This window comes from Scyliorhinus canicula, chromosome 3 (genome assembly GCF_902713615.1).
Source record: "Scyliorhinus canicula chromosome 3, sScyCan1.1, whole genome shotgun sequence".
NCBI classification, from domain to species: Eukaryota; Metazoa; Chordata; class Chondrichthyes; order Carcharhiniformes; family Scyliorhinidae; genus Scyliorhinus; species Scyliorhinus canicula.
The window spans coordinates 8,264,539-8,287,454 of NC_052148.1; the positions used below are offsets into that span (position 1 = coordinate 8,264,539).

General features: G+C 50.0%; 1 protein-coding gene across 3 annotated transcripts; it reads right to left on the reverse strand.

The window, feature by feature from the left end:
• Positions 1–3,116: 3,116 nt before the first annotated feature.
• On the reverse strand, positions 3,117–22,585 carry si:ch211-214j8.12 (uncharacterized protein LOC100000539 homolog). 3 transcript variants are annotated; one of them, XM_038793085.1, is made up of 4 exons: positions 22,406–22,585; positions 13,129–13,295; positions 3,936–5,274; positions 3,117–3,260 (listed from the first exon to the last, which is right to left on the reverse strand). In XM_038793085.1, exons 1-3 carry the CDS (start codon positions 22,554–22,556, stop codon positions 3,937–3,939), a joined length of 1,656 nt encoding a protein of 551 aa, XP_038649013.1. In that variant the 5' UTR covers positions 22,557–22,585; the 3' UTR covers positions 3,117–3,260; position 3,936. The 3 variants fall into 3 exon arrangements, with proteins under 3 accessions (XP_038649013.1, XP_038649012.1, XP_038649014.1); XM_038793084.1 differs by lacking the exon at positions 3,117–3,260 and having other exon boundaries at positions 3,790–5,274; XM_038793086.1 differs by lacking the exons at positions 3,117–3,260; positions 13,129–13,295 and having other exon boundaries at positions 3,790–5,274; positions 22,406–22,580.
• Positions 22,586–22,916: the final 331 nt, after the last annotated feature.

Consider the following 22,916-nt stretch of genomic DNA (forward strand, 5'->3'; position numbering starts at 1 on the left):
CGAGCAGGTGAGTGTGTGCGAGCAGGTGAGTGTGTGCGAGCAGGTGTGTGTGTGTGCGCGCAGGTGAGTGTGTGCGAGCAGGTGAGTGTGTGCGAGCAGGTGAGTGTGTGCCAGCAGGTAAGTGTGTGCGAGCAGGTGAGTGTGTGCGAGCAGGTGAGTGTGTGCGAGCAGGTGAGTGTGTGCGAGCAGGTGAGTGTGTGCGAGCAGGTGAGTGTGTGCGAGCAGGTGAGTGTGTGCGAGCAGGTGAGTGTGTGTGTGCAGGTGAGTGTGCGTGTGCAGGTGAGTGTGTGCGAGCAGGTGAGTGTGTGCGAGCAGGTGAGTGTGTGTGAGCAGGTGAGTGTGTGCGAGCAGGTGAGTGTGTGCGTGTGCAGGTGCATGTGTGTGATCTGTGTGTATATGTGTCAGTCTGAGTCTGTGGGTCAGTATGTGGGTCAGTGTGTGTCTGTGTGTCAGAATGCCAATCCATCCCTCGTCCCAGCGCACCTCATTCCCAGGAGTGTGTGCGCGTGCAGGTGAGTGTGTGTGAGCAGGTGAGTGTGTGCGAGCAGGTGAGTGTGTGCGAGCAGGTGAGTGTGTGCGAGCAGGTGAGTGTGTGCGAGCAGGTGAGTGTGTGCGAGCAGGTGAGTGTGTGCGAGCAGGTGAGTGTGTGCGAGCAGGTGAGTGTGTGCGAGCAGGTGAGTGTGTGCGAGCAGGTGAGTGTGTGCGAGCAGGTGAGTGTGTGCGAGCAGGTGAGTGTGTGCGAGCAGGTGCATGTGTGTGATCTGTGTGTATATGTGTCAGTCTGAGTCTGTGGGTCAGTATGTGGGTCAGTGCGTGTCTGTGTGTCAGAATGCCAATCCATCCCTCGTCCCAGCGCACCTCATTCCCAGGAGTGTGTGCGCGTGCAGGTGAGTGTGTGCGAGCAGGTGTGTGTGCGCGCAGGTGAGTGTGTGCGAGCAGGTGTGTGTGTGTGCGAGCAGGTGTGTGTGTGTGCGAGCAGGTGTGTGTGTGTGCGAGCAGGTGTGTGTGCGCGCAGGTGAGTGTGTGCGAGCAGGTGTGTGTGTGTGCGAGCAGGTGTGTGTGTGTGCGAGCAGGTGTGTGTGTGTGCGAGCAGGTGTGTGTGTGTGCGAGCAGGTGTGTGTGTGCGCGAGCAGGTGTGTGTGTGTGCGAGCAGGTGTGTGTGTGTGCGAGCAGGTGAGTATGTGCGAGCAGGTGTGTGTGTGTGTGTGCAGGTGAGTGTGTGTGCCGCAGGTGAGTGTGTGCGTGTGCAGGTGAGTGTGTGCGTGTGCAGGTGAGTGTGTGTGCGAGGAGATGTGTATGAGAGAGCAGGTACGTAAGTGAGAGCAGGTGAGTGTGTGTGAGCAGGTGAGTGTGTGCCAGCAGGTAAGTGTGTGCGAGCAGGTGAGTGTGTGCGAGCAGGTGAGTGTGTGCGAGCAGGTGAGTGTGTGCGAGCAGGTGAGTGTGTGCCAGCAGGTGAGTGTGTGCCAGCAGGTGAGTGTGTGCGAGCAGGTGAGTGTGTGCGAGCAGGTGAGTGTGTGCCAGCAGGTGAGTGTGTGCCAGCAGGTGAGTGTGTGCGAGCAGGTGAGTGTGTGCGAGCAGGTGAGTGTGTGCGAGCAGGTGAGTGTGTGCGAGCAGGTGAGTGTGTGCCAGCAGGTAAGTGTGTGCGAGCAGGTGAGTGTGTGCGAGCAGGTGAGTGTGTGCGAGCAGGTGAGTGTGTGCGAGCAGGTGAGTGTGTGCGAGCAGGTGTGTGTGTGTGCGCGCAGGTGAGTGTGTGCGAGCAGGTGAGTGTGTGCGAGCAGGTGAGTGTGTGCCAGCAGGTAAGTGTGTGCGAGCAGGTGAGTGTGTGCGAGCAGGTGAGTGTGTGCGAGCAGGTGAGTGTGTGCGAGCAGGTGAGTGTGTGTGAGCAGGTGAGTGTGTGCGAGCAGGTGAGTGTGTGCGTGTGCAGGTGCATGTGTGTGATCTGTGTGTATATGTGTCAGTCTGAGTCTGTGGGTCAGTATGTGGGTCAGTGCGTGTCTGTGTGTCAGAATGCCAATCCATCCCTCGTCCCAGCGCACCTCATTCCCAGGAGTGTGTGCGCGTGCAGGTGAGTGTGTGCGAGCAGGTGAGTGTGTGCGAGCAGGTGAGTGTGTGCGAGCAGGTGAGTGTGTGCGAGCAGGTGAGTGTGTGCGAGCAGGTGAGTGTGTGCGAGCAGGTGAGTGTGTGCGAGCAGGTGAGTGTGTGCGAGCAGGTGAGTGTGTGCGAGCAGGTGAGTGTGTGCGAGCAGGTGAGTGTGTGCGAGCAGGTGAGTGTGTGCGAGCAGGTGAGTGTGTGCGAGCAGGTGTGTGTGCGCGCAGGTGAGTGTGTGCGAGCAGGTGTGTGTGTGTGCGAGCAGGTGTGTGTGTGTGCGAGCAGGTGTGTGTGTGTGCGAGCAGGTGTGTGTGCGCGCAGGTGAGTGTGTGCGAGCAGGTGTGTGTGTGTGCGAGCAGGTGTGTGTGTGTGCGAGCAGGTGTGTGTGTGTGCGAGCAGGTGTGTGTGTGTGCGAGCAGGTGAGTATGTGCGAGCAGGTGTGTGTGTGTGTGTGCAGGTGAGTGTGTGTGCCGCAGGTGAGTGTGTGCGTGTGCAGGTGAGTGTGTGCGTGTGCAGGTGAGTGTGTGTGCGAGGAGATGTGTATGAGAGAGCAGGTACGTAAGTGAGAGCAGGTGAGTGTGTGTGAGCAGGTGAGTGTGTGCCAGCAGGTAAGTGTGTGCGAGCAGGTGAGTGTGTGCGAGCAGGTGAGTGTGTGCGAGCAGGTGAGTGTGTGCCAGCAGGTGAGTGTGTGCCAGCAGGTGAGTGTGTGCCAGCAGGTGAGTGTGTGCGAGCAGGTGAGTGTGTGCGAGCAGGTGAGTGTGTGCCAGCAGGTGAGTGTGTGCCAGCAGGTGAGTGTGTGCGAGCAGGTGAGTGTGTGCGAGCAGGTGAGTGTGTGCGAGCAGGTGAGTGTGTGCGAGCAGGTGAGTGTGTGCGAGCAGGTGAGTGTGTGCGAGCAGGTGAGTGTGTGCCAGCAGGTAAGTGTGTGCGAGCAGGTGAGTGTGTGCGAGCAGGTGAGTGTGTGCGAGCAGGTGAGTGTGTGCGAGCAGGTGAGTGTGTGTGAGCAGGTGAGTGTGTGCGAGCAGGTGAGTGTGTGCGAGCAGGTGAGTGTGTGCGTGTGCAGGTGCATGTGTGTGATCTGTGTGTATATGTGGCAGTCTGTGTCTGTGGGTCAGTATGTGGGTCAGTGTGTGTCTGTGTGTCAGAATGCCAATCCATCCCTCGTCCCAGCGCACCTCATTCCCAGGAGTGTGTGCGCGTGCAGGTGAGTGTGTGCGAGCAGGTGTGTGTGTGTGCGCGCAGGTGAGTGTGTGCGAGCAGGTGAGTGTGTGCGAGCAGGTGAGTGTGTGCGAGCAGGTGAGTGTGTGCGAGCAGGTGAGTGTGTGCGAGCAGGTGAGTGTGTGCGAGCAGGTGAGTGTGTGCGAGGAGATGTGTGTGTCTGCGAGCAGGTGAGTGTGTGCGAGCAGGTGAGTGTGTGCGAGGAGATGTGTGTGTCTGCGAGCAGGTGAGTGTGTGCGAGCAGGTGAGTGTGTGCGAGCGGGTGAGTGTGTGCGAGCAGGTGAGTGTGTGCGAGCAGGTGAGTGTGTGCGAGCGGGTGAGTGTGTGAGAGCAGGTGAGTGTGTGCGTGTGCAGGTGAGTGTGTGCGTGTGCAGGTGAGTGTGTGCGAGCAGGTGAGTGTGTGCGAGCAGGTGAGTGTGTGCGAGCAGGTGAGTGTGTGCGAGCAGGTGAGTGTGTGCGAGCGGGTGAGTGTGTGCGAGCAGGTGAGTGTGTGCGAGCAGGTGAGTGTGTGCGTGTGCAGGTGCATGTGTGTGATCTGTGTGTATATGTGTCAGTCTGTGTCTGTGGGTCAGTATGTGGGTCAGTGTGTGTCTGTGTGTCAGAATGCCAATCCATCCCTCGTCCCAGCGCACCTCATTCCCAGGAGATCTCCAAATCGAACTTGCTTCGCTTCGCATCCTCCACAAACTGATCATAATGCCGACGGTGAACATCGCGACAATGCCGGAGGTCCAGGGACACCAGCTGGTTGTCTGCAGCCATCAGCAAGTGGACGGCGGCGTTTGACACGCGGCTGTGAGCCAGACACAGTTCTGACAGCTGTGCGAGCGAGCCGGGCTGCTCCAGAACATTCTGGAAGACCTTGTCCAGGCAGACGGGGATGTTGATGAGGGACAGTTTGCTGAGCTGTGGCGAGCCGTGTAGTGCGGAGGTCAGAGCCACTCTGATGGAGAGCTGGAAACTGCGAGGCAAAGGGCTGGAATCCAAAATCCTTAAACTGAAATCTTTCAATTGGGGAAAGCGCCAGTTGGTGCGAAACAAGGGGTTTGTATCCCGCTGGTGGCCATTATCATCATCATCGCTGTCTTCGGTGGCTGGAGAGGAGTTACTGCTCTGTGGAGGGAGATGAAGCTGAGACTGGAAGACGCGGAGATTGGGGCAGGATGGGAGGATGTGGTTGAGGGAAGTTTCCTGATGGAAATGGAAATTCTGAAGGGACAGAAGCTGGAGGTGGGGGCCCAGGCAGGACAAAACCGGAATCATATCGCTCAGAGACCTCTTGTGAAACTCGGAGCATTCCACGGTGAGGTGGGTTAGCTGCTTCCAGGAATGGAGGTGCCTCAAGTCCCTCAGCTCGTGGTCAAGGGAAACGGTGACCTCTGCAATCTCTCTGCAGATGGATGTTACGATGGAGAGGTCCTGGCCCAGGACGATATCTAAGCGCCTCAGACCGAGGCCCTGCGGCTGAGAGGCACCGACACCCGCCGTCGGTCCGAACCCGGCAACCTCCTCCAGCGAGGGGAAGCCTCGACTCTCGAGGAAGTGTTGGCCTTTTCCAAAGAGCCGCCCATGAATCAGAGTTAATGCTTCCACGAGAAAGGTGTGGGTGACGTGCTCCAACCTGGGGAGAGCGAGCAGGAGAAACGCCATCACCGCCACGTGCTGCGTATCGGTGTCCAGCGGCAGTTCCAGACCCTCGGCCAGGAGATTCCTCAGCTGCAGAGAGTTAAAGGCTGCTCGGGTCTGGTCATACACCAGGTGCAGCAGCCCCGCAGATGTCACCTTCTTACACCTCGACACATCCAGCTCCCTCAGCTCTCTGCAACTACTCCCGATGGCCGATAGGACCTGGCTGTCACACTGAGTGCTGGACAGAGTCAGCTTACGAAGACGCGGCAGGCATTCAACCAGATCCACCAACACCGAGGACTGGATCCTGCTGCAGGCGTGCAGGTTGAGAGCAGTTAGACCCTGAGGGATGGGGAAAACACAGGTGAGAGTGCAGAGACACCTTAAACTCATACACCAAAGAGAAGCCTTGTCCAATAGTGCCGAACGCCCATTCCCACACCTCCATCCTTCATTCCATCGCCAACATTCCCACCCTCACATCCTGCAGGATAATTGAACACATACTTTGGCTCTGGATTCACAAACGAGGGAAAAATAATCTCCCAGAAATGTCAGGGAACCAAGGGTCTAGTGAGAGGGCGGAATGGAAGGAAATCAGTGTTGGTAGGAAAATGGTGCTGGGGAAATTAATGGGGTTAAATGAAAAATGAAAATCGCTTATTGTCACGAGTAGGCTTCAATGAAGTTACTGTGAAAAGCCCCCAGTTGCCACATTCCGCCGCCTGTCCGGGGAGGCTGGTACGGGAATTGAACCGTGCTGCTGGCCTGCCTTAGTCTGCTTTCAAAGCCAGCGATTTAGCCCCCGTGTGCTAAACCAGCCCCTGGTTAAGGGCCTGATAATTCACATGCTAGTGTATCAAAGGAAGAGACACTGGAAAAATTGGATGTATTGGGATCACCTTCCAAAATTCTATTGACTCTGGAGCAGTTCCTAATGATTGGAGTGTGGTGAATGTAACCCCACTATTTAAAAAGGGAGGGAGAGAGAAAACAAGGAACTACAGGTGAGTTTGCCTGACATCAGCAGTGGGGAAGATGCTAGACTCTATTATAAAAGATGTGTTAACAGAACATTTGGAAAACGTGAATGGAATGGACAAAGCCAAGGTGGGTTTATGAGAGGCAAATCATGCTTAATAAATCTACTGGAGTATTTTTCAGGATGTAACGTGTAAAATCGATAAGGGAGAACCAGTGGATGTGGTGTATTTGAACTTTCAGAAGGCTTTTTGATAAGATTGCTTATAAGATGCTGGTGGGAAACATTAAAGCACATGGGAATGGGATCATGTATTGGCACGGATCGGGAATTGGGTGACAGACAGGAAACAGAGAGTAGGAATAAATGGGACTTTTTCCGAGTGACAGGCTGTGACGAGTGGGGTACCGCAGGGATCAGTGCTGGGACCCCAGATTTTACGCTATATATAAATGACCTGGATGAGGGAATCAAATGTAACAAGTTTGATGACGGCACAAAACTGGGCAGAATTGTGAGATGTGAGGAGGAGGCTTCAAGGTGATTTAGACAAGTTGAGTGAGTGGGCAAACACATGGCAGATGCAGTACAATCTGGCTAAATGTGAAATTAGACACTTTGGTGTGAAAAAGAGAAAGGAAGAATATTATTTAAATGGTGATATATTGGGAAATGTGGATGTACGAAGGGAGCTGGTTGTCCTGGTACATCGGTGCAATGAATGGAGGATTTTAGGAATATTGCATTCTAGATACTGGGGTTATAGTGTGTTTGACTGCAGTGGTCAAGTTTTAAAAAGGAAGAAAAGGGAAAATGCTGGAAAATCTCAGCAGGTCTGGCAGCATCTGTAGGGAGAGAAAAGAGCTAACGTTTCGAGTCCGATGACTCTTTGTCAAAGCTAACAGGCAGAGAAAGTGGGAAATATTTATACCTCTCCCATCACCCATGGCATCTTCCCATGCAATCGCAGAAGGTGTAACATCTGCCCCTTTACCTCTCCCATGCTTAACATCCCAGGCCCAAAACACTCATTCCAGGTTGGGCAGTGTTTCACTTGCATCTCTTCCAATTTGTTCTACTGCATTCGCTGCTCCCAATGTGGTCTCCTCTATATCGGAGAGACCAAACGCAGACTGGGTGATCGCTTTGCTGAGCATCTTCGGTCTGTGCGCATTCAGGACCCTGACCTTCCTGTTGCTATCCATTTTAACACAACACCCTGCTCCCATGCCCACATGTCTGTTCTTGGCCTGCTGCAATGTTCCAGTGAAGCTCAACGCAAACTGGAGGGACAACATCTCACCTTCCGGTTAGGCACACTACAGCCTTCCGGCCTGAACATCGAATTCAACAACTTCAGATGATCAGCCCCACCTCGACCCATTTGTTTGCATTTCATTTTAACTGTCTTTTACCATTTCTTTCTTTCTTAATATATATTTATTTTTTCACCCCCAATCTTAACCACCTTTCCTGCACCTTTCTCCTCTTTGCTTCCCCCTTCCCCTCCCCCCACACCTACAGTTCATCCTCTGATGGTGATGACCAACACGAGGGGACATAGCTTTAAATTGAGGGGTGGTAGATATAGGACAGATGTCAGAGGCAGTTTCTTTACTCAGAGAGTAGTAGGGGTGTGGAACGCCCTGCCTGCAACAGTAGTAGACTCGCCAACTTTAAGGGCATTTAAGTGGTCACTGGATAGACATATGGATGAAAATGGAATAGTGTAGGTCAGATAGGCTTCAGATGGTTTCACAGGTCGGCGCAACATCGAGGGCCGAAGGGCCCGTACTGCGCTGTAGTGTTCTATGTTCTATGATGTTAGTTTCTCTGCTGTTTGACCTTTCACATCTTTTGTCCGCTCTGGGGACTGCCATTAACACTCTTTCTTAGAATTTTTTTACAGTTCAGAAGGAGGCCATTCGGCCCATCGAGTCAGCACCGGCTCTTGGAAAGAGCACCCTACCCAAGGTCAACACATCCACCCTATCCACACAACCCAGTAACCCCACCCAACACGAAGGGCAATTTTGGACACTAAGGGCAATTTATCATGGCCAATCCACCTAACTTGCACATCTTTGGACTGTGGGAGGAAACCGGAGCACCCGGAGGAAACCCACGCACACACGGGGAGGATGTGCAGACTGCGCACAGTGTGACCCAAGCCGGAATCGCACCTGGGACCCTGGAGCTGTGAAGCAATTGTGCTATCCACAATGCTACCGTGCTGCCCCTTTGTATCTGTGGCCATTAGCACCCAGTTTCCCTGGGTTTCTGTGGCTATGACTCATCTTTCATTCTCACTCCACAGTATAAATATTTCCCACTCTCTCTGTCTGTTAGCTTTGACAAAGAGTCATCGGACTCGAAACGTTAGCTCTTTTCTCTCCCTACAGATGCTGCCAGACCTGCTGAGATTTTCCAGCATTTTCCCTTTCGTTTCAGATTCCAGCATCCGCAGTAATTTGCTTTCATCCCAGTGTTTTACAAAGGATGTTGTTTGCAGGGCCTGGAAGGCTTTTGGGGACCAGAAGGTGAAATTGGCCAGAGGAATGTGTCTTTCAGTCGGTTGCTAATGCACTGTGGTTTGTCGGGTAATTGAGCACTAGTGTTAAAGGGGTCATTGTCAGCTTTTCTTTTTGGGGTGAAGTTAGATTAATATTGTAGTCATAATACAGTTTTCTTTTTTAAAATACCAAATCCCTATTTCTTCTTTGTAATAATAATAATCTTTATCGTCACAAGAAGGCTTACATTAACACTGTAATGAAGTAACTGTGAAAAGCCCCTAGTCGCCACACTCCGGCGCCTGTTCGGGTACACTGAGGGAGAATTCAGAATGTCCAATTCACCTAACAGCACGTCGTTCGGGACTTGTGGGAGGAAACCGGAGCGCCCGGAGGAAACCCACACGGGGAGAACGTGCAGACTCCGCACAGACAGTGACCCCAAGCTGGGAATCGAACCTGGGACCCTGGCGCTGTGAAGCAACAGTGCTAACCACTGTGCTACCGACAATGCATAACGTTTGAAATCCCCCATTCCTCTGGCACCACCCTGGAGCGTAAGGAAGCTTGGAAAGCGGTGGCCAGTTTTAATGTAAGGCTGTCCTGGAGAGTTGCATTGTGACTGGATCCTTAGGGATAGAGGTAGGATAGAGGAAGAGAAGTGACACATTTGAATCAAGTTTGAATAAGTGGCCACCCAAGGTGGAGGTGAGATGGAGGGAGAGACCCACAGACAGCAAGGAAGTGGAACCTTCGTGAAACAGCTGCTTCCGGCACAGCTGGAAGATTGTGTTCAATTCTGGGTTGCGCAGTGGTAACGTGACTGGACAAGTAATCCAGAGGTCCAGGCTAAAACCCTGGGGACACGGGCTCAAATCTCACCGTGGCAACAATGATGCAATTTAGATTCAATCCACCAATGGTGACCATGAAACCATTGTTATAAAAACCCATCTGGTTCACGAACGTCCTTCAGGGGAGGAAATCTGCCGTCTTTACCTGGTCTGGCCTACACGTGACTCCAGACCCACGGCAATTAGGGATGGGCAACAAATGCTGGCCTGTCAGCGATGCCCACATCCCATCACAGAATAAAGAAAAGCTGTTCCCACCAGCAGGTAGGGTGGTAACCAGAGGCACAAGTTTAAGATAATTACCAAAAGAACCAGGGAGATTCGAGGCAAATTAACTTTATAAACAGAGAGCTGTTGCGATCTCGGGTGTCCCGACTTAAAGGGTGATGGAAGCAGATGTTCAAAAGCCAAATTAGATCAATACTGGAGTGGAGAAAACTGATTGGGGAAAGAACTGGGGCGTGGGATTAATTAGAAAGTTTCTTTTTAACCGAGAGCTGTCCTGTTTGCTAATTGTATAAATTAAAGATTATTCGTGTCAGCACACGTCACATGACATTGGAGGCCGGGTTGGGGGGGGGGGGGGGGGGGGGGGGGGGGGGGGGTAGAGTTAGGAGCTGAATACTCGGAATGTCTGACCTTGAGAATAAATCCAAACGGAGTGAAGATTGACTCCTCCTCTGCCGCATGGCTGTTGGAGGTTTAACGAGGACGGGTTGAACTGTCTCACTTTGCGCTGTGTGACTTATCTGTCAATCTGAAAACTCCCGACAACTGCACTTATTCTTGAACCTTGATTCCGTCGGAAATCTGTGACCTGATCTGACGGGAACCTCAGCTGGTCTTCATTAATCAGCGGTACATCCTACTTTTCCAGCTATTTTGTTTACATCAGCCGAGGCTTAGGCCATTGGAACATAGATAGGCCGAGGGCCCGACGATGCGGTATCCGAAAACCAAAATGATTTGAAATCCGAAACGCGCTCGGCCTCAGGGACTTCCGACAAAGGAAGCTCTACCTGCAGTTCGGGAAAATGTGTAAAAAATCGTCCCGGCCGGTAATTGTTTGCGGCCAACAGAACAAGCAGAAGAATAGCCAGGTAGCCAGGAACCAGGGGAAAGCAGCCAAAGCTTGAGAGGGTGGGATAGAACAGAAGGGGGAGGAGGGGTGGGGGGGGGGGGGGGAGAAACAACTCAGTCTAAGAGGAAGGAAAGGCAAACCACATGGGCGGGGGGGAAGGGGGGGGGGAGGAGGGAAGACACAGGGAACAATAGAGAGCCAGGGAGGTGGGGGGGGGGGGGGGGGAGAGGGGGAGGGGGGGAGGGGGGAGGGGGGGGGGGGGAGGGGGGGGGAGGGGGAGGGAGGCAGGGAAACGTTAACCAACCTGACATCCACAGGAACAGAGGAAAAGGAGAACACAGGCGGAGGACGGGAGGGCTGGCTGAAGCAACAGCGTGCACGAGGAGACAACGGCGGCAAAATCTGACCGGGAGAAGCAAGGGGCAACACCGGCACCAGACCCACTCGAGGATCGCCCACCGGAAGTGCCTCGCCGGCACAAACAGATAACTACTGACATATATATAGTTATATCATGTGTAAATAACGGTAAAATATGCTCTGTGCAAAAATCCAATTAAAAACATTTATATCAAAAAAAATTGTCCCGGGAATCACTGCCAGCTGTTTCCTACATCAGTATCATAAGAACATAAGAACTAGGAGCAGGAGTAGGCCATCTGGCCCCTCGAGCCTGCTCCGCCATTCAATGAGATCATGGCTGATCTTTTGTGGACTCAGCTCCACTTTCCGGCCCGAACACCATAACCCTTAATCCCTTTATTCTTCAAAAAACTATCTATTTTTACCTTTAAAATATTGAATGAAGGAGCCTCAACTGCTTCACTGGGCAAGGAATTCCATAGATATTCACAACCCTTTGGGTGAAGAAGTTCCTCCTAAACTCAGTCCTAAATCTACTTCCCCTTATTTTGAGGCTATGTCCCCTAGTTCTGCTTTCACCCGCCAGTGGAAACAACCTGCCCGCATCTAGAACATAGAACGTAGAACAGTACAGCACAGAACAGGCCCTTCGGCCCTCGATGTTGTGCCGAGCAATGATCACCCTACTTAAACCCACGTAACCCGTATACCCGTAACCCAACAATCCCCCCCATTAACCTTACACTACGGGCAATTTAGCATGGCCAATCCACCTAACCCGCACATCTTTAGGACTGTGGGAGGAAACCGGAGCACCCGGAGGAAACCCACGCACACACGGGGAGGACGTGCAGACTCCACACAGACAGTGACCCAGCCGGGAATAGAACCTGCGACCCTGGAGCTGTGAAGCATTGATGCTAACCACCATGCTACCGTGTGGCCCCTATCTATCCTATCTATCCTATCTATTCCCTTCATAATTTTAAATGTTTCTATAAGATCCCCCCTCATCCTTCTAAATTCCAACGAGTACAGTCCCAGTCTACTCAACCTCTCCTCATAATCCAACCCCTTCAGCTCTGGGATTAACCTAGTGAATCTCCTCTGCACACCCTCCAGCGCCAGTACGTCCTTTCTCAAGTAAGGAGACCAAAACTGAACACAATACTCCAGGTGTGGCCTCATTAACACCTTATACAATTGCAACATAACCTCCCTAGTCTTAAACTCCATCCCTCTGGCAATGAAGGACAAAATTCCATTTACCTTCTTAATCTTCTGTGGCACCTGTAAACCAACTTTCTGTGATTCATGCACTAGCACACCCAGGTCTCTCTGCACAGCAGCATGCTTTAATATTTTATCGTTTAAATAATAATCCCGTTTGCTGTTATTCCTACCAAAATGGATAACCTCACATTTGTCAACATTGTATTCCATCTGCCAGACCCTAGCCCATTCACTTAACCTATCCAAATCCCTCTGCAGACTTCCAGTATCCTCTGCACTTTTCGCTTTACCACTCATCTTAGTGTCATCTGCAAACTTGGACACATTGCCCTTGGTCCCCAACTCCAAATCATCAATGTAAATTGTGAACAATTGTGGGCCCAACACGGATCCCTGAGGGTTATCGTTTCACTTTAGTGAATGGGTTGTGAGGAATGAAGCGGAGCTAAATAACTAATCTGAAAAAGAGACTGGGGGGGGGGGGGGGGGGGGGGGGGGGGAAATCGGGAATGAGCCACCACTGCACAGGTTCAAGGGAAGGCATGGGTAAGGACAATGGAGAGTTAACGATAAGGGCATTGACTGCAAACAGGCTAAGTTCAGTCAGGTAAAAGGCTTCTGGTCCACAGCAACTGGGCAGAAAACTGGGCAATGGATGACCAGGGGCGGAGAATGCGGTGGATCCAATATCAAGTGAACATAGGTCAAGACAAGATGGACGTGGAGGGGAGGAAATGGGGGCCGTGGGGTGGGGGGTCTCAACTGAACGCTCCGTGGGTAAGTGGATTCAAGGTTTACAAACTAATAACAGAACTGCAGGACAAAACCAGAGAGAACGCAAGGGGAAATGATTAATGCAGAATGGGGGTGGGCAGGTGAAAAGGGAGAATTGCAGGGCAATGGGGACAATTGGAAAAGGTTAATGAATAATGTTAAATCATTGGGCAAAGCTTCAATAACAAAGTAAAATAATAATCAGAGAGCATGGATTTCTCAAAAAACCGATGAGATGTTTCCTCGTGAAGGATGGTGTGTTGTGGCAGACTTTATCTAATCCAGGGGTTCAGGCAGTTTACGTGATCACAGATTAACAGGAGAGAGTGACAGGTACAGTCTGATCGAGTGGATGGAGTATTTGAGGTGAAGATGACATCATGGAGTTTGTCTTACCCGGCAGCGAGCGTGGATAATCTGACCAATAGCATTACTGGCCAACCCAGAACAGCTCCTCAAATTCAGCTCCACCAAGTGTGGTACCAGGAGCAGGTGTAGGAAAGCACGGCTCAGGCGGCGAGTCTCACCCAGTAACTGCAGCAACTCCTCAACCAGAACAGACGCTGAGAGGGCAAAGGAAGAGTAATATCACACACCAAGCACTGGTTACAGACAGAGACAGATATTGGGGACAAGGAGATACAGACAGACACAGACTCCATGGCCTGGGCCTTGGCTTCGGCTCCTCCCTCTGCAACTGGATCCTGAACTTTCTAACCCACAGACCACAATCAGTAAGGATAGGCAACAACATCTCCTCCACGATCATCCTCAACACCGGTGCCCCACAAGGCTGTGTCCTCAGCCCCCTACTATACTCCTTATACCTATAACTGAGTGGCCAAATTCCCCTCCAACTCGATTATCAAATTTGCTGATGGCACCACAGTAGTGGGTCGGATTTCAAACAATGACGAGAGAGAGAACAGGAATGAGATAGAGAATCTGGGGAACTGGTGCGACGACAATAATCTCTCCCTCAATGTCAACAAAACAAAGGAGATTGTCATCGACTTCAGGAAGCGTAGTGGAGAACATGCCCCTGTCTACATCAATGGGAACGAAGTAGAAAGGGTCGAGAGCTTCAAGTGTTTAGGTGTCCAGATCACGAACAGCCTCTCCTGGTCCCCCCATGCCGACTGTATGCCCCCATTTCTCTGTATACAAATCAGACCTCAGGGAATGCTGGGTAGTTAGTGAAGGAGAAAGTCTGAGAGCGTCAGTAAGAGAAGATTAGATTAGAGAGAGTTACCACGAGAATATTAATAGTAACTATTTAGATTTCTGCTACACAGATTCAATATTACTTTATTATTAACTTTAGCTCAGTAGCGTGTGCGAACTTACAGAGTGGATCGTCAGAGGCTTTTCCCCAGGGTAGAGGGGTAATTACTAGGGGGCATAGGTTTAATGTGTGAGGGGCAAGGTTTAGAGGAGATGTACGAGGTAAGTTTTTTTACACAGAGGGTAGTGGGTGCCTGGAACTCGCTGCACAAGGAGGTAGTGGAAGCAGGGACGATAGTGACATTTAAGGGGCATCTTGATAAATACATGAATAGAATGGGAATAGAGGGATATGGACCCAGGAAGTGTAGAAGATTGTAGTTTAGTCAGGCAGCATGGTCGGCACGGGCTTGGAGGGCCATAGGGCCTGTTCCTGTGCTGTACTTTTCTTTGTTCTTTGTTCATTTAATTCATTGTTATACAATAAATTAGTTTTATCTCAATCAAATGATTGGTGGATACTTTGTCATCGACTCAACAGACCATTCTGAACAAAAGACAAAGAACACAACATATTACCAAGGGTAATATAACACGTTACCAGGAGTTGAAACATAACATGGTACCAGGGTGTCTGCTGAAGCTAGTTAGATAGTTTAGTAAGGATTTAGTCCAAAAAAACTAATACGCAACTCGAATTTCGAAGCACCTGTTACTGTGGGACATCGAAGAATCCGGGACTGATGGAGAAGGCTCACGCTCCACGGTGACTACGGATCAATGGTAAACTCAATATTAACTGGCAAGTGTTTAAACAAGAGTTTCATCTCATCCTCTAATCTAGAAACAGCCAGTGATAACTGCCCTATTTTTACTAATGGCTGGACAACAGGCCAGAGAAATATATAACACATTCCATTTTGAGAATGATGCTAAAAGAAGTAACTTTGAACTAGTAGTTAAACAATTTCATTATTATTTTGAAAATAATGAAAATCTCCGCAAAGGACTGCAAAAGAAACAAAAAATGGTTTCTCAAGATTCGATCAAAATGCGCAATGCGAGGAAACAATCTAAAAATAGATGAGCCAAACTGTTTAATCGTCAAAGTGAAAATGTTTTTCCCTCCGTTGAAGCGATGGCACAATTGAAAATTAATCGCGTTCAAAAAGACAAATGTGCGCAAACGCATCCGGAAAAAACGAGCGATTCCGATTCTGAACGTTCTGCACATGTGCAGGACCAGTTTGCACAGGCTCACTTAAAAAGACGCGAACCGAAAAACTACCGTTCTGCACATACGCGGGAAGCTGCGCGTGCACACATGAAAAAAGAACGCAAACCGGAAGACGATCGACTTGCGCATGCGCAGTCGGAGATTACGCCGATGTCATGCCGTCAGAACATTTTGGACACGCCCACTTAAAGGGAAATGTAGCAAAAATTTATAATAACAGTTTTAAAGGCACAAAACCCATGTTTTTTTACCTTGCAAGGCAGAACATTGCCTGAATTTAAACAAACAGCTGAAGAAACCTTTTGCAAAACCATGCAACATGAACAAAATGTCATGTTTTTAGATCTATAACTAAAGAAGATCAATTGTACATTGAAGAATATTACTCAGACGTGGCCGAGATATTCGGATTTAACGATCATAGTATTAGCAACACAGCTGAAAAGCTAAATACCATTCTACTAATGGTAGATGAATCCAATACCTTGATGCAATGGCAGATCGTTGATACATTGGCTGACAGCCACCTGTCAAATGAATAAGAAGAAAAAGACTCCACAGAGAGAGCGATGAAAGACTCCACACAGAGACAGCACTGAAAGACTCCACACAGAGACAGCACTGAACGACTCCACAGAGAGAGCGATGAACGACTACACAGCGAGAGCAATGAAAAACTCCACAGAGAGAGCGATGAAAAACTCCACAGAGAGAGCGATGAAAGACTCCACAGAGAGAGCGATGAAAGACTCCACAGAAAGAGCGATGAAAGACTCCACAGAGAGAGCACTGAAGGACTCCAGAGAGAGCGATGAACGACTCCACAAAGAGAGCAATGAAAGACGCCACAGAAAGAGCGATGAAAGACTCCACAGAGAGAGCACTGAATGATTCCAGAGAGAACAATGAACGACTCCACAGAAAGAGCGATGAAAGACTCCACAGAGAGAGCACTGAAGGACTCCAGAGAGAGCGATGAATGACTCCACAAAGAGAGCAATGAAAGACGCCTCAGAAAGAGCGATGAAAGACTCCACAGAGAGAGCACTGAATGATTCCAGAGAGAACGATGAACGACTCCACAAAGAGAGCGATGAAAGACTCCACAGAGAGCGCCATGAAAGACTCCATACAGAGAGAGCACTGAAAGACTCCACACTGAGAGCACTGAAAGACTCCACACAGAGAGCGATGAACGATGCCACAGAGAGAGCACTGAAAGACTCCAGAGAGGGTGAAGAAAGACTCCACAGAAAGAGCGATGAAAGACTCCACAGAGAGAGCACTGAAAGACTCCACAGAGAGAGCACTGAAAGACTCCACAGAGAGAGCACTGAAAGACTCCACAGAGAGAGCACTGAAAGACTCCAGAGAGAGCACTGAAAGACTCCACAGATAGAGCAATGAAAGACTCCACAAAGAGAGCACTGAACGGCTCCACAGAGAGAGCGATGAACGACTCCACAGAGAGAGCAATGAAAGACTCCACAGAGAGAGCAATGAAAGACTCCACAGAGAGAGCGATGAAAGACTCCACACAGAGAGCAATGAAAGACTCCACAGAGAGAGCACTGAAAGACTCCACAGAAAGAGCAATGACAGACTTCAGACTGGAAGCAATTAAAGACTCCACAGCGAGAATAATGCAAGAAGACTATGAAGGCCTCTCTAGCGTATTTGATCAACAAAAAGAAGACTATGAATGTCTACCTACTGTCATTGTGAATAGTGACAAAGTGATCACAAATAGCAAACAAGATATGCAAGACAACAGCGAGACTTACAGATGTCAGCTCGACTGTACAAAAGAACATAGCAATCAGTGTAAAACAATAAATGAATCAATTGAGACCACATCTATTCTAAACAATCTACAAGAAAATGACATCTTGGAGAAGTTGACTCCAGAAGAGAAGCACCAAGAAATCAAACATTCATCAGATCACCCAGAAATGACTGATGTCGCCAAGATCAACGAAACATCAGAGTCAGGATTCTCCGACCCCACCCCCGCCGATATTAAATAAGGTTAATTATTACATCTCTGTGTAATTCAAACACTAGAGGGTACCACCATTTCTCTGTATAAAAAAAATCAGACCTCAGGGAACGCTGGGTAGTTAGTGAAGCAGAAAGTCAGAGAACAGCACTAGGAGAAGATTAAATTAGAGAGAGTTAACACGAGGATATTATTAGCAACAATTTAGATTATTGATTACTGCTATACAGATTCAATATACTTTTATTATTAACTATAGCTCAGTAGAGTGTGCGAACTTCATTTAATTAATCATTATACAACAAATTAGTTTTATTTCAATCTAATTTTCATAGAATTTGAAATACAGTGCAGAAGGAGGCCATTCGGCCCAGCGAGTCTGCACTGGCTCTTGGAAAGAGCACCCTACCCAAGTCAACACTTCCACCCTATCCCCATAACCCAGTAATCCCACCCAACGCTAAGGGCAATTTTGGACACTATGGGCAATTTAGCATGGCCAATCCATCTAACCTGCACATCTTTGGACCGTGGGAGGAAACCAGAGCACCCGGAGGAAACCCACGCACACACGGGGAGGATGTGCATGCTCCGCTCAGACAGTGACCCAAGCCGGAATCGAACCTGGGACCCTGGAGCTGTGAAGCAATTGTGCTATCCACAATGCTACCGTGCTGCCCTTGATTGGTGTATTCTTTGTCATCAACTCAACGGATCATTCTGGAACAAAAGAGAAAGAACACAACATATTACCACCAAGGGTAATATAACAACAGATATTGGGGACACAGGGGTACTGACAGACACAGATACTGGGGAAAGGGGGTACAGACAGACACAGATACTGGGGAAAGGGGGTACAGACAGACACAGGTACTGGGGAAAGGGGGATACAGACAGACACAGATACTGGGGAAAGGGGGTACAGACAGACACAGATACTGGGGAAAGGGGGTACAGACAGACACAGATACTGGGGAAAGGGGGTACAGACAGACACAGATACTGGGGAAAGGGGGTACAGACAGATAGATACTGGGGAAAGGGGGTACAGACAGACACAGATACTGGGGAGAGGGGGTACAGACAGACACAGATACTGGGGAAAGGGGGTACAGACAGACACAGATACTGGGGAAAGGGGGTACAGACTGACACAGGTACTGGGGAAAGGGGGTACAGACAGACACAGATACTGGGGAAAGGGGTACAGACAGATACTGGGGAAGGGGGGTACAGACAGACACAGATACTGGGGAAAGGGGGTACAGACAGACACAGATACTGGGGAAAGGGGGTACAGACAGACACAGATACTGGGGAAAGGGGGTACAGACAGACACAGATACTGGGAAAGGGGGTACAGACAGACACAGATACTGGGGAAAGGGGGTACAGACAGACACAGATACTGGGGAAAGGGGTACAGACAGACACAGATACTGGGAAAGGGGGTACAGACGCACAGTACTGGGGAAAGGGGGACAGACAGACACAGATACTGGGGAAAGGGGGTACAGACAGATACTGGGGAAAGGGGGTACAGACAGACACAGATACTGGGGAAAGGGGTACAGACAGCCCAGACTAGGGAAAGGGGGTACAGACACAGATACTGGGGAGAGGGGGTACAGACAGACACAGATACTGGGGAAAGGGGGTACAGACAGACACAGATACTGGGGAAAGGGGGTACAGACAGACACAGATACTGGGGAAAGGGGGTACAGACAGACACAGATACTGGGGAAAGGGGGATACAGACACAGATACTGGGGACAGGGAAGTTTGAGGGGCAGCGACTAGAGCTATAGGGCACAGATGTGGAGAAGGCACAGGCGCTGCTGAAAACATCCACAGGGACCAACTTGCAACCTCTTAGAAACATTGAAAATAAGAGCAGGAGGAGGCCATTCGGCCCTTTGAGCCTGTTCCGCTATTCAGTATGATCATGGCTGATCATCCAGCTCATTAGCCTAATCCCGCTTTATCCCCATACCCTTTGTTACACTTCGCCCCAAGTGCTATATCTAACTGCGTCTTGAAAACATAGAATGTTTAGGCCTTGACTACTTCATGTGGGTATGAATTCCACAGGCCGACAACCCTCTGGCTGAAGAAATCTCTTCATCTCTGTCCTCAATGGTCTACCCCAGGCATTGTCAAACTCGGGGGGGGGGGGGGGGGGCGCGACCCCGCGGGTGGGTCTCGGGCGGGTGTCGGGAGGGTTGCTGAGCCGTCTGTCGCTGTGCTCCCGATCGCACATATCTGTGCGTGACAACCGGCTGTTAAGAACGCCGGCTGCAAGCTGCCTTCAAAATGCCCACGACCATGTAAAGAAAATGCAGGCCGCACTGCGCATGCGCAAAGCAATGATCGGGCATGCATGCGCAGTGCGGTCGCTTTTTTTTTAAACGGTCGCTGCTTCTTGTTTTACAAGTTCGGGGGGGTTCTATTCATTTTTTTCATTTATTTTATTCATTTTATTTTCCTTTGTACAAGTTTGGGGGGGTTCTATTTGATAAAGTTTTACAGGAAAAAATGCAGAACTTTGGACAGTTGGAGACTCCATACTTTCCGACACCCCAACAGTTTCCATTGAAGGAGCGTGTACGAGGGCCAAAGGGACCCAAAACCATTTCCTGCATTTTGTCAGCAGCAAACAAGGTAAGAGAAAATGGTGGGTCACGAAGGGCGGCCGGCGTGGGTCGCGAAGGGCGGCAGGGTTGGGTCCTGAAGGTTGGCCAGTTGGTAAAAATGGGTCCCCGGAAAAAAAGTTTGAAGAACACTGGTCTACCCCATATCCTCAGACAGTGACCCTTGGTCCTGGACTCCCCCACCAATGGGAACATCCTTCCTGAATCTACCCTATCGAGTCCTGCTAGTCTTTAATACTTTTCTGTAACCTCCCCACTCAACCTTCTGAACTCCAGCGGATACAATCCTACCCAATTCAATCTCTCCTCATGTGACAGTCCTGCCATCCCTGGAATCAGCCTGGTAAACCTTCGCTGCTCTCCCTCCATAGCAAGAACATCCTTCCTCAGATAGGGACACCAAAACTGAACACAATACTCCAGGTGTGGCCTCACTAATGCCCTGTACAATTGCAGTAAAACATCCCTATTCCGATAATTAAATCCTCTCGCTATGAAGGCCAACATACCATTTGCCTTCTTTACTGCCGGCTGTACCTGCGCGCTTACTTTCAGCGACTGATGCACGAGGGCACCAAGGTCTCGCTGAGTATCCGCCTCTTTCAATTTACACCCATTCAAATAATAATCTGCCTTCCTGTTTTTGCTACCGAAGTGGATAACCTCACATTTATCCACATTATACTGTATCTGACATGCATGTACCCACTCACTCAGCCTGTCCAAATCCCACTGAAGCATCTCTGCATCCTCCTCACAGTTTACCCTCCCAACCCAACTGTGTATCATCTGCAAATTTAGAGATAATACATTTACTTCTGTCATTCAAATCATTAATATGCAAAGTAAACAGTCGGGTCCCAGCGGTACCCCACCAGTCACTGCCTGCCAATCAGGAAAAAAAAACATTTATTCCAACTTTTTGCTTCCTGTCTGCTAACCAGCTTCCTATCCATCTCAGGACACTACCCATAATCCCATGCGCTTTAACTTTACAAAGTAATCTGCTGTGTGAGATCTTGTCAAAAGCCTTCTGAAAGTCTAAATAAACCACATCCACCGGTTCTCCCTGGCCAACTAGTTACATCTTCAAAAAATTAGGGTAGATTTGTCAAGCATGATTTCCCTTTTGTAAATCCATGCTGACTCTGTCTGATTACACCGCTGCTTTCCAAATGCCGTGCTATGAAATCCTTGCGAATGGACTCCAGCAACTTCCCTCCTACCGACGTTCGGTTCGCAGGTCTATAGTTCCCTGTTTTCTCTCTACCTCCCTTTTTGAATAGCGGGGTTATTCACTACCCTCCAATCAGTAGGAAGCATTCCAGGGTCCAATGAAATTTGGAAAATGACCACCAATGGATCTACTATTTCCCGGGCCACTTCCTTAAATACTCTGGAATGAAGATTATCAGGTCCTGAAGATTTATTCACTTTCAATCCCATCAATTTTTCCCCAAACCAATTCTTCACTGATACTAATTTCCTTCTCTTCCTCACTAAAACTTGTGTTTCTCAGAACTCCCGGTATATTATTCATGTCTTCCTTTGTGAAGACAGGAGCCAAGTACCAATTTAGTTCCTCAGCAATTTCTTTGTTCCCCGTTATGAATCTCCCCGTCTCTGACTGTAAGGGGCCTACATTAGCTTTTATCAAGCTTTTTCTCTTTACAGACCGCTAGAAACTTTTACAGTCAGGTTTTATGTTCCCCGCTAGTTTACTTTCAAATTGTGTTTCCCCCTTCTTAATCAACCTTGGTCCACCTTTGCTGAATTGTAAACTGTTTCCTCAGGTCTATTGCTTTTCCTTGTGGGCAGCACGGTAGCACAGTGGTTAGCACTGTTGCTTCACAGCTCCCGGGTCCCAGGTTCGAATCCGGCTTGGGTCAATGTCTGTGCGGAGTCTGCACGTTCTCCCCGTGTCTGCGTGGGTTTCCTCCGGGTGCTCCGGTTTCCTCCCACAGTCCAAAGATGTGCAGGTGAGGTGGATTGGCCAGGATAAATTGCCCCTCAGCGTCTGAATAGTTAGATGGGGTTACTGGTTTACGGGGATAGGGTGGAAGTGAGGGCTTAAAATGGGTCGGTGCAGACTCGATGGGCCGAATTGCCGTGTTGCCCAAGGGATCTCTGGATTATTAATCCTGTGGCAATATATATATGGGTGCCACGGCGGCACAATGGCTAGCACTGCCACCTCACGGCGCCGAGGACCCGGGTTCGATCCCGGCCCTGGGTCGCTGTCCGTGTGGAGTTTGCACATTCTCCCCGTGTTTGCTGACAGATGTGCTGGTTAGGTGGATTGGCCGCGCTAAATTGCCCCTTAACTGGAAAAAAATGAATTGGGTTCTTTAAATTTCAAAAAATGTACATATATGACTTACTTCACTCCCAGGTGTCAGTTATTCAATATATAACACCCCACCCCCTCAGGCCCTTTGGTTAGATTCCATTCTGTACCTTACTATTGTCAAACCTATCCAGGCCCTCCAATCGATGGAGTAGTGAGTGAGAAGATTACTACATTATTTATGCTCATTCTGGGTGAGGTTCTCTTACCAAGGTCATTGAATGGCCCCATGATGTAGAGGAAATCATACTCGGTCAGGTAATTGTCCACGTAATCCTTGGCCCACACATCCTTCATGTTCACTGCAACATTACTCAGGCACAACCTCTTCAGCGTCCGCACTCTCTGCCTCCTCGGCATTCTCAGAGAATCACTTCCAATATCCTGGACTGGAGAGGATGGAATGAAAGGAATGAATGTGGCGTGCAGGTGAGGGAGGAGGGGTGAGGATGAGGGAGGCGGGGTAGGGAGGAGGGTGAGGGGGGCAGGGTGAGGGGGGCGGGGTGAGGAGGTGAGGGTGAGGGAGGCGGAGTGAGGGAGGACGGGTGAGGGAGGAGGGGTGAGGGAGGCGGGGTGAGGGAGGAGGGGTGAGGGGGGCGGGGTGAGGGTGAGGGAGGCGGGGTGAGGGAGGAGGGGTGAGGGTGAGGGAGGCGGGGTGAGGGTGAGGGAGGCGGGGGTGAGGGAGGAGGGGTGGGGGTGAGGGTGAGGGAGGAGGGGTAG

Bases quoted from the DNA above. Each gene is read 5' to 3' on its own strand.
- si:ch211-214j8.12 (XM_038793085.1), bottom strand. From the start codon at position 22,556: ATGCCGAGGAGGCAGAGAGTGCGGACGCTGAAGAGGTTGTGCCTGAGT. The intron at 13,296-22,405 runs GTAAGAGAACCT...TTGCCCTCTCAG, and splicing joins GGGGCCATTCAATGACCTTG to CGTCTGTTCTGGTTGAGGAG. The intron at 5,275-13,128 runs GTAAGACAAACT...CCCATCCCTCAG, and splicing joins TTATCCACGCTCGCTGCCGG to GGTCTAACTGCTCTCAACCT.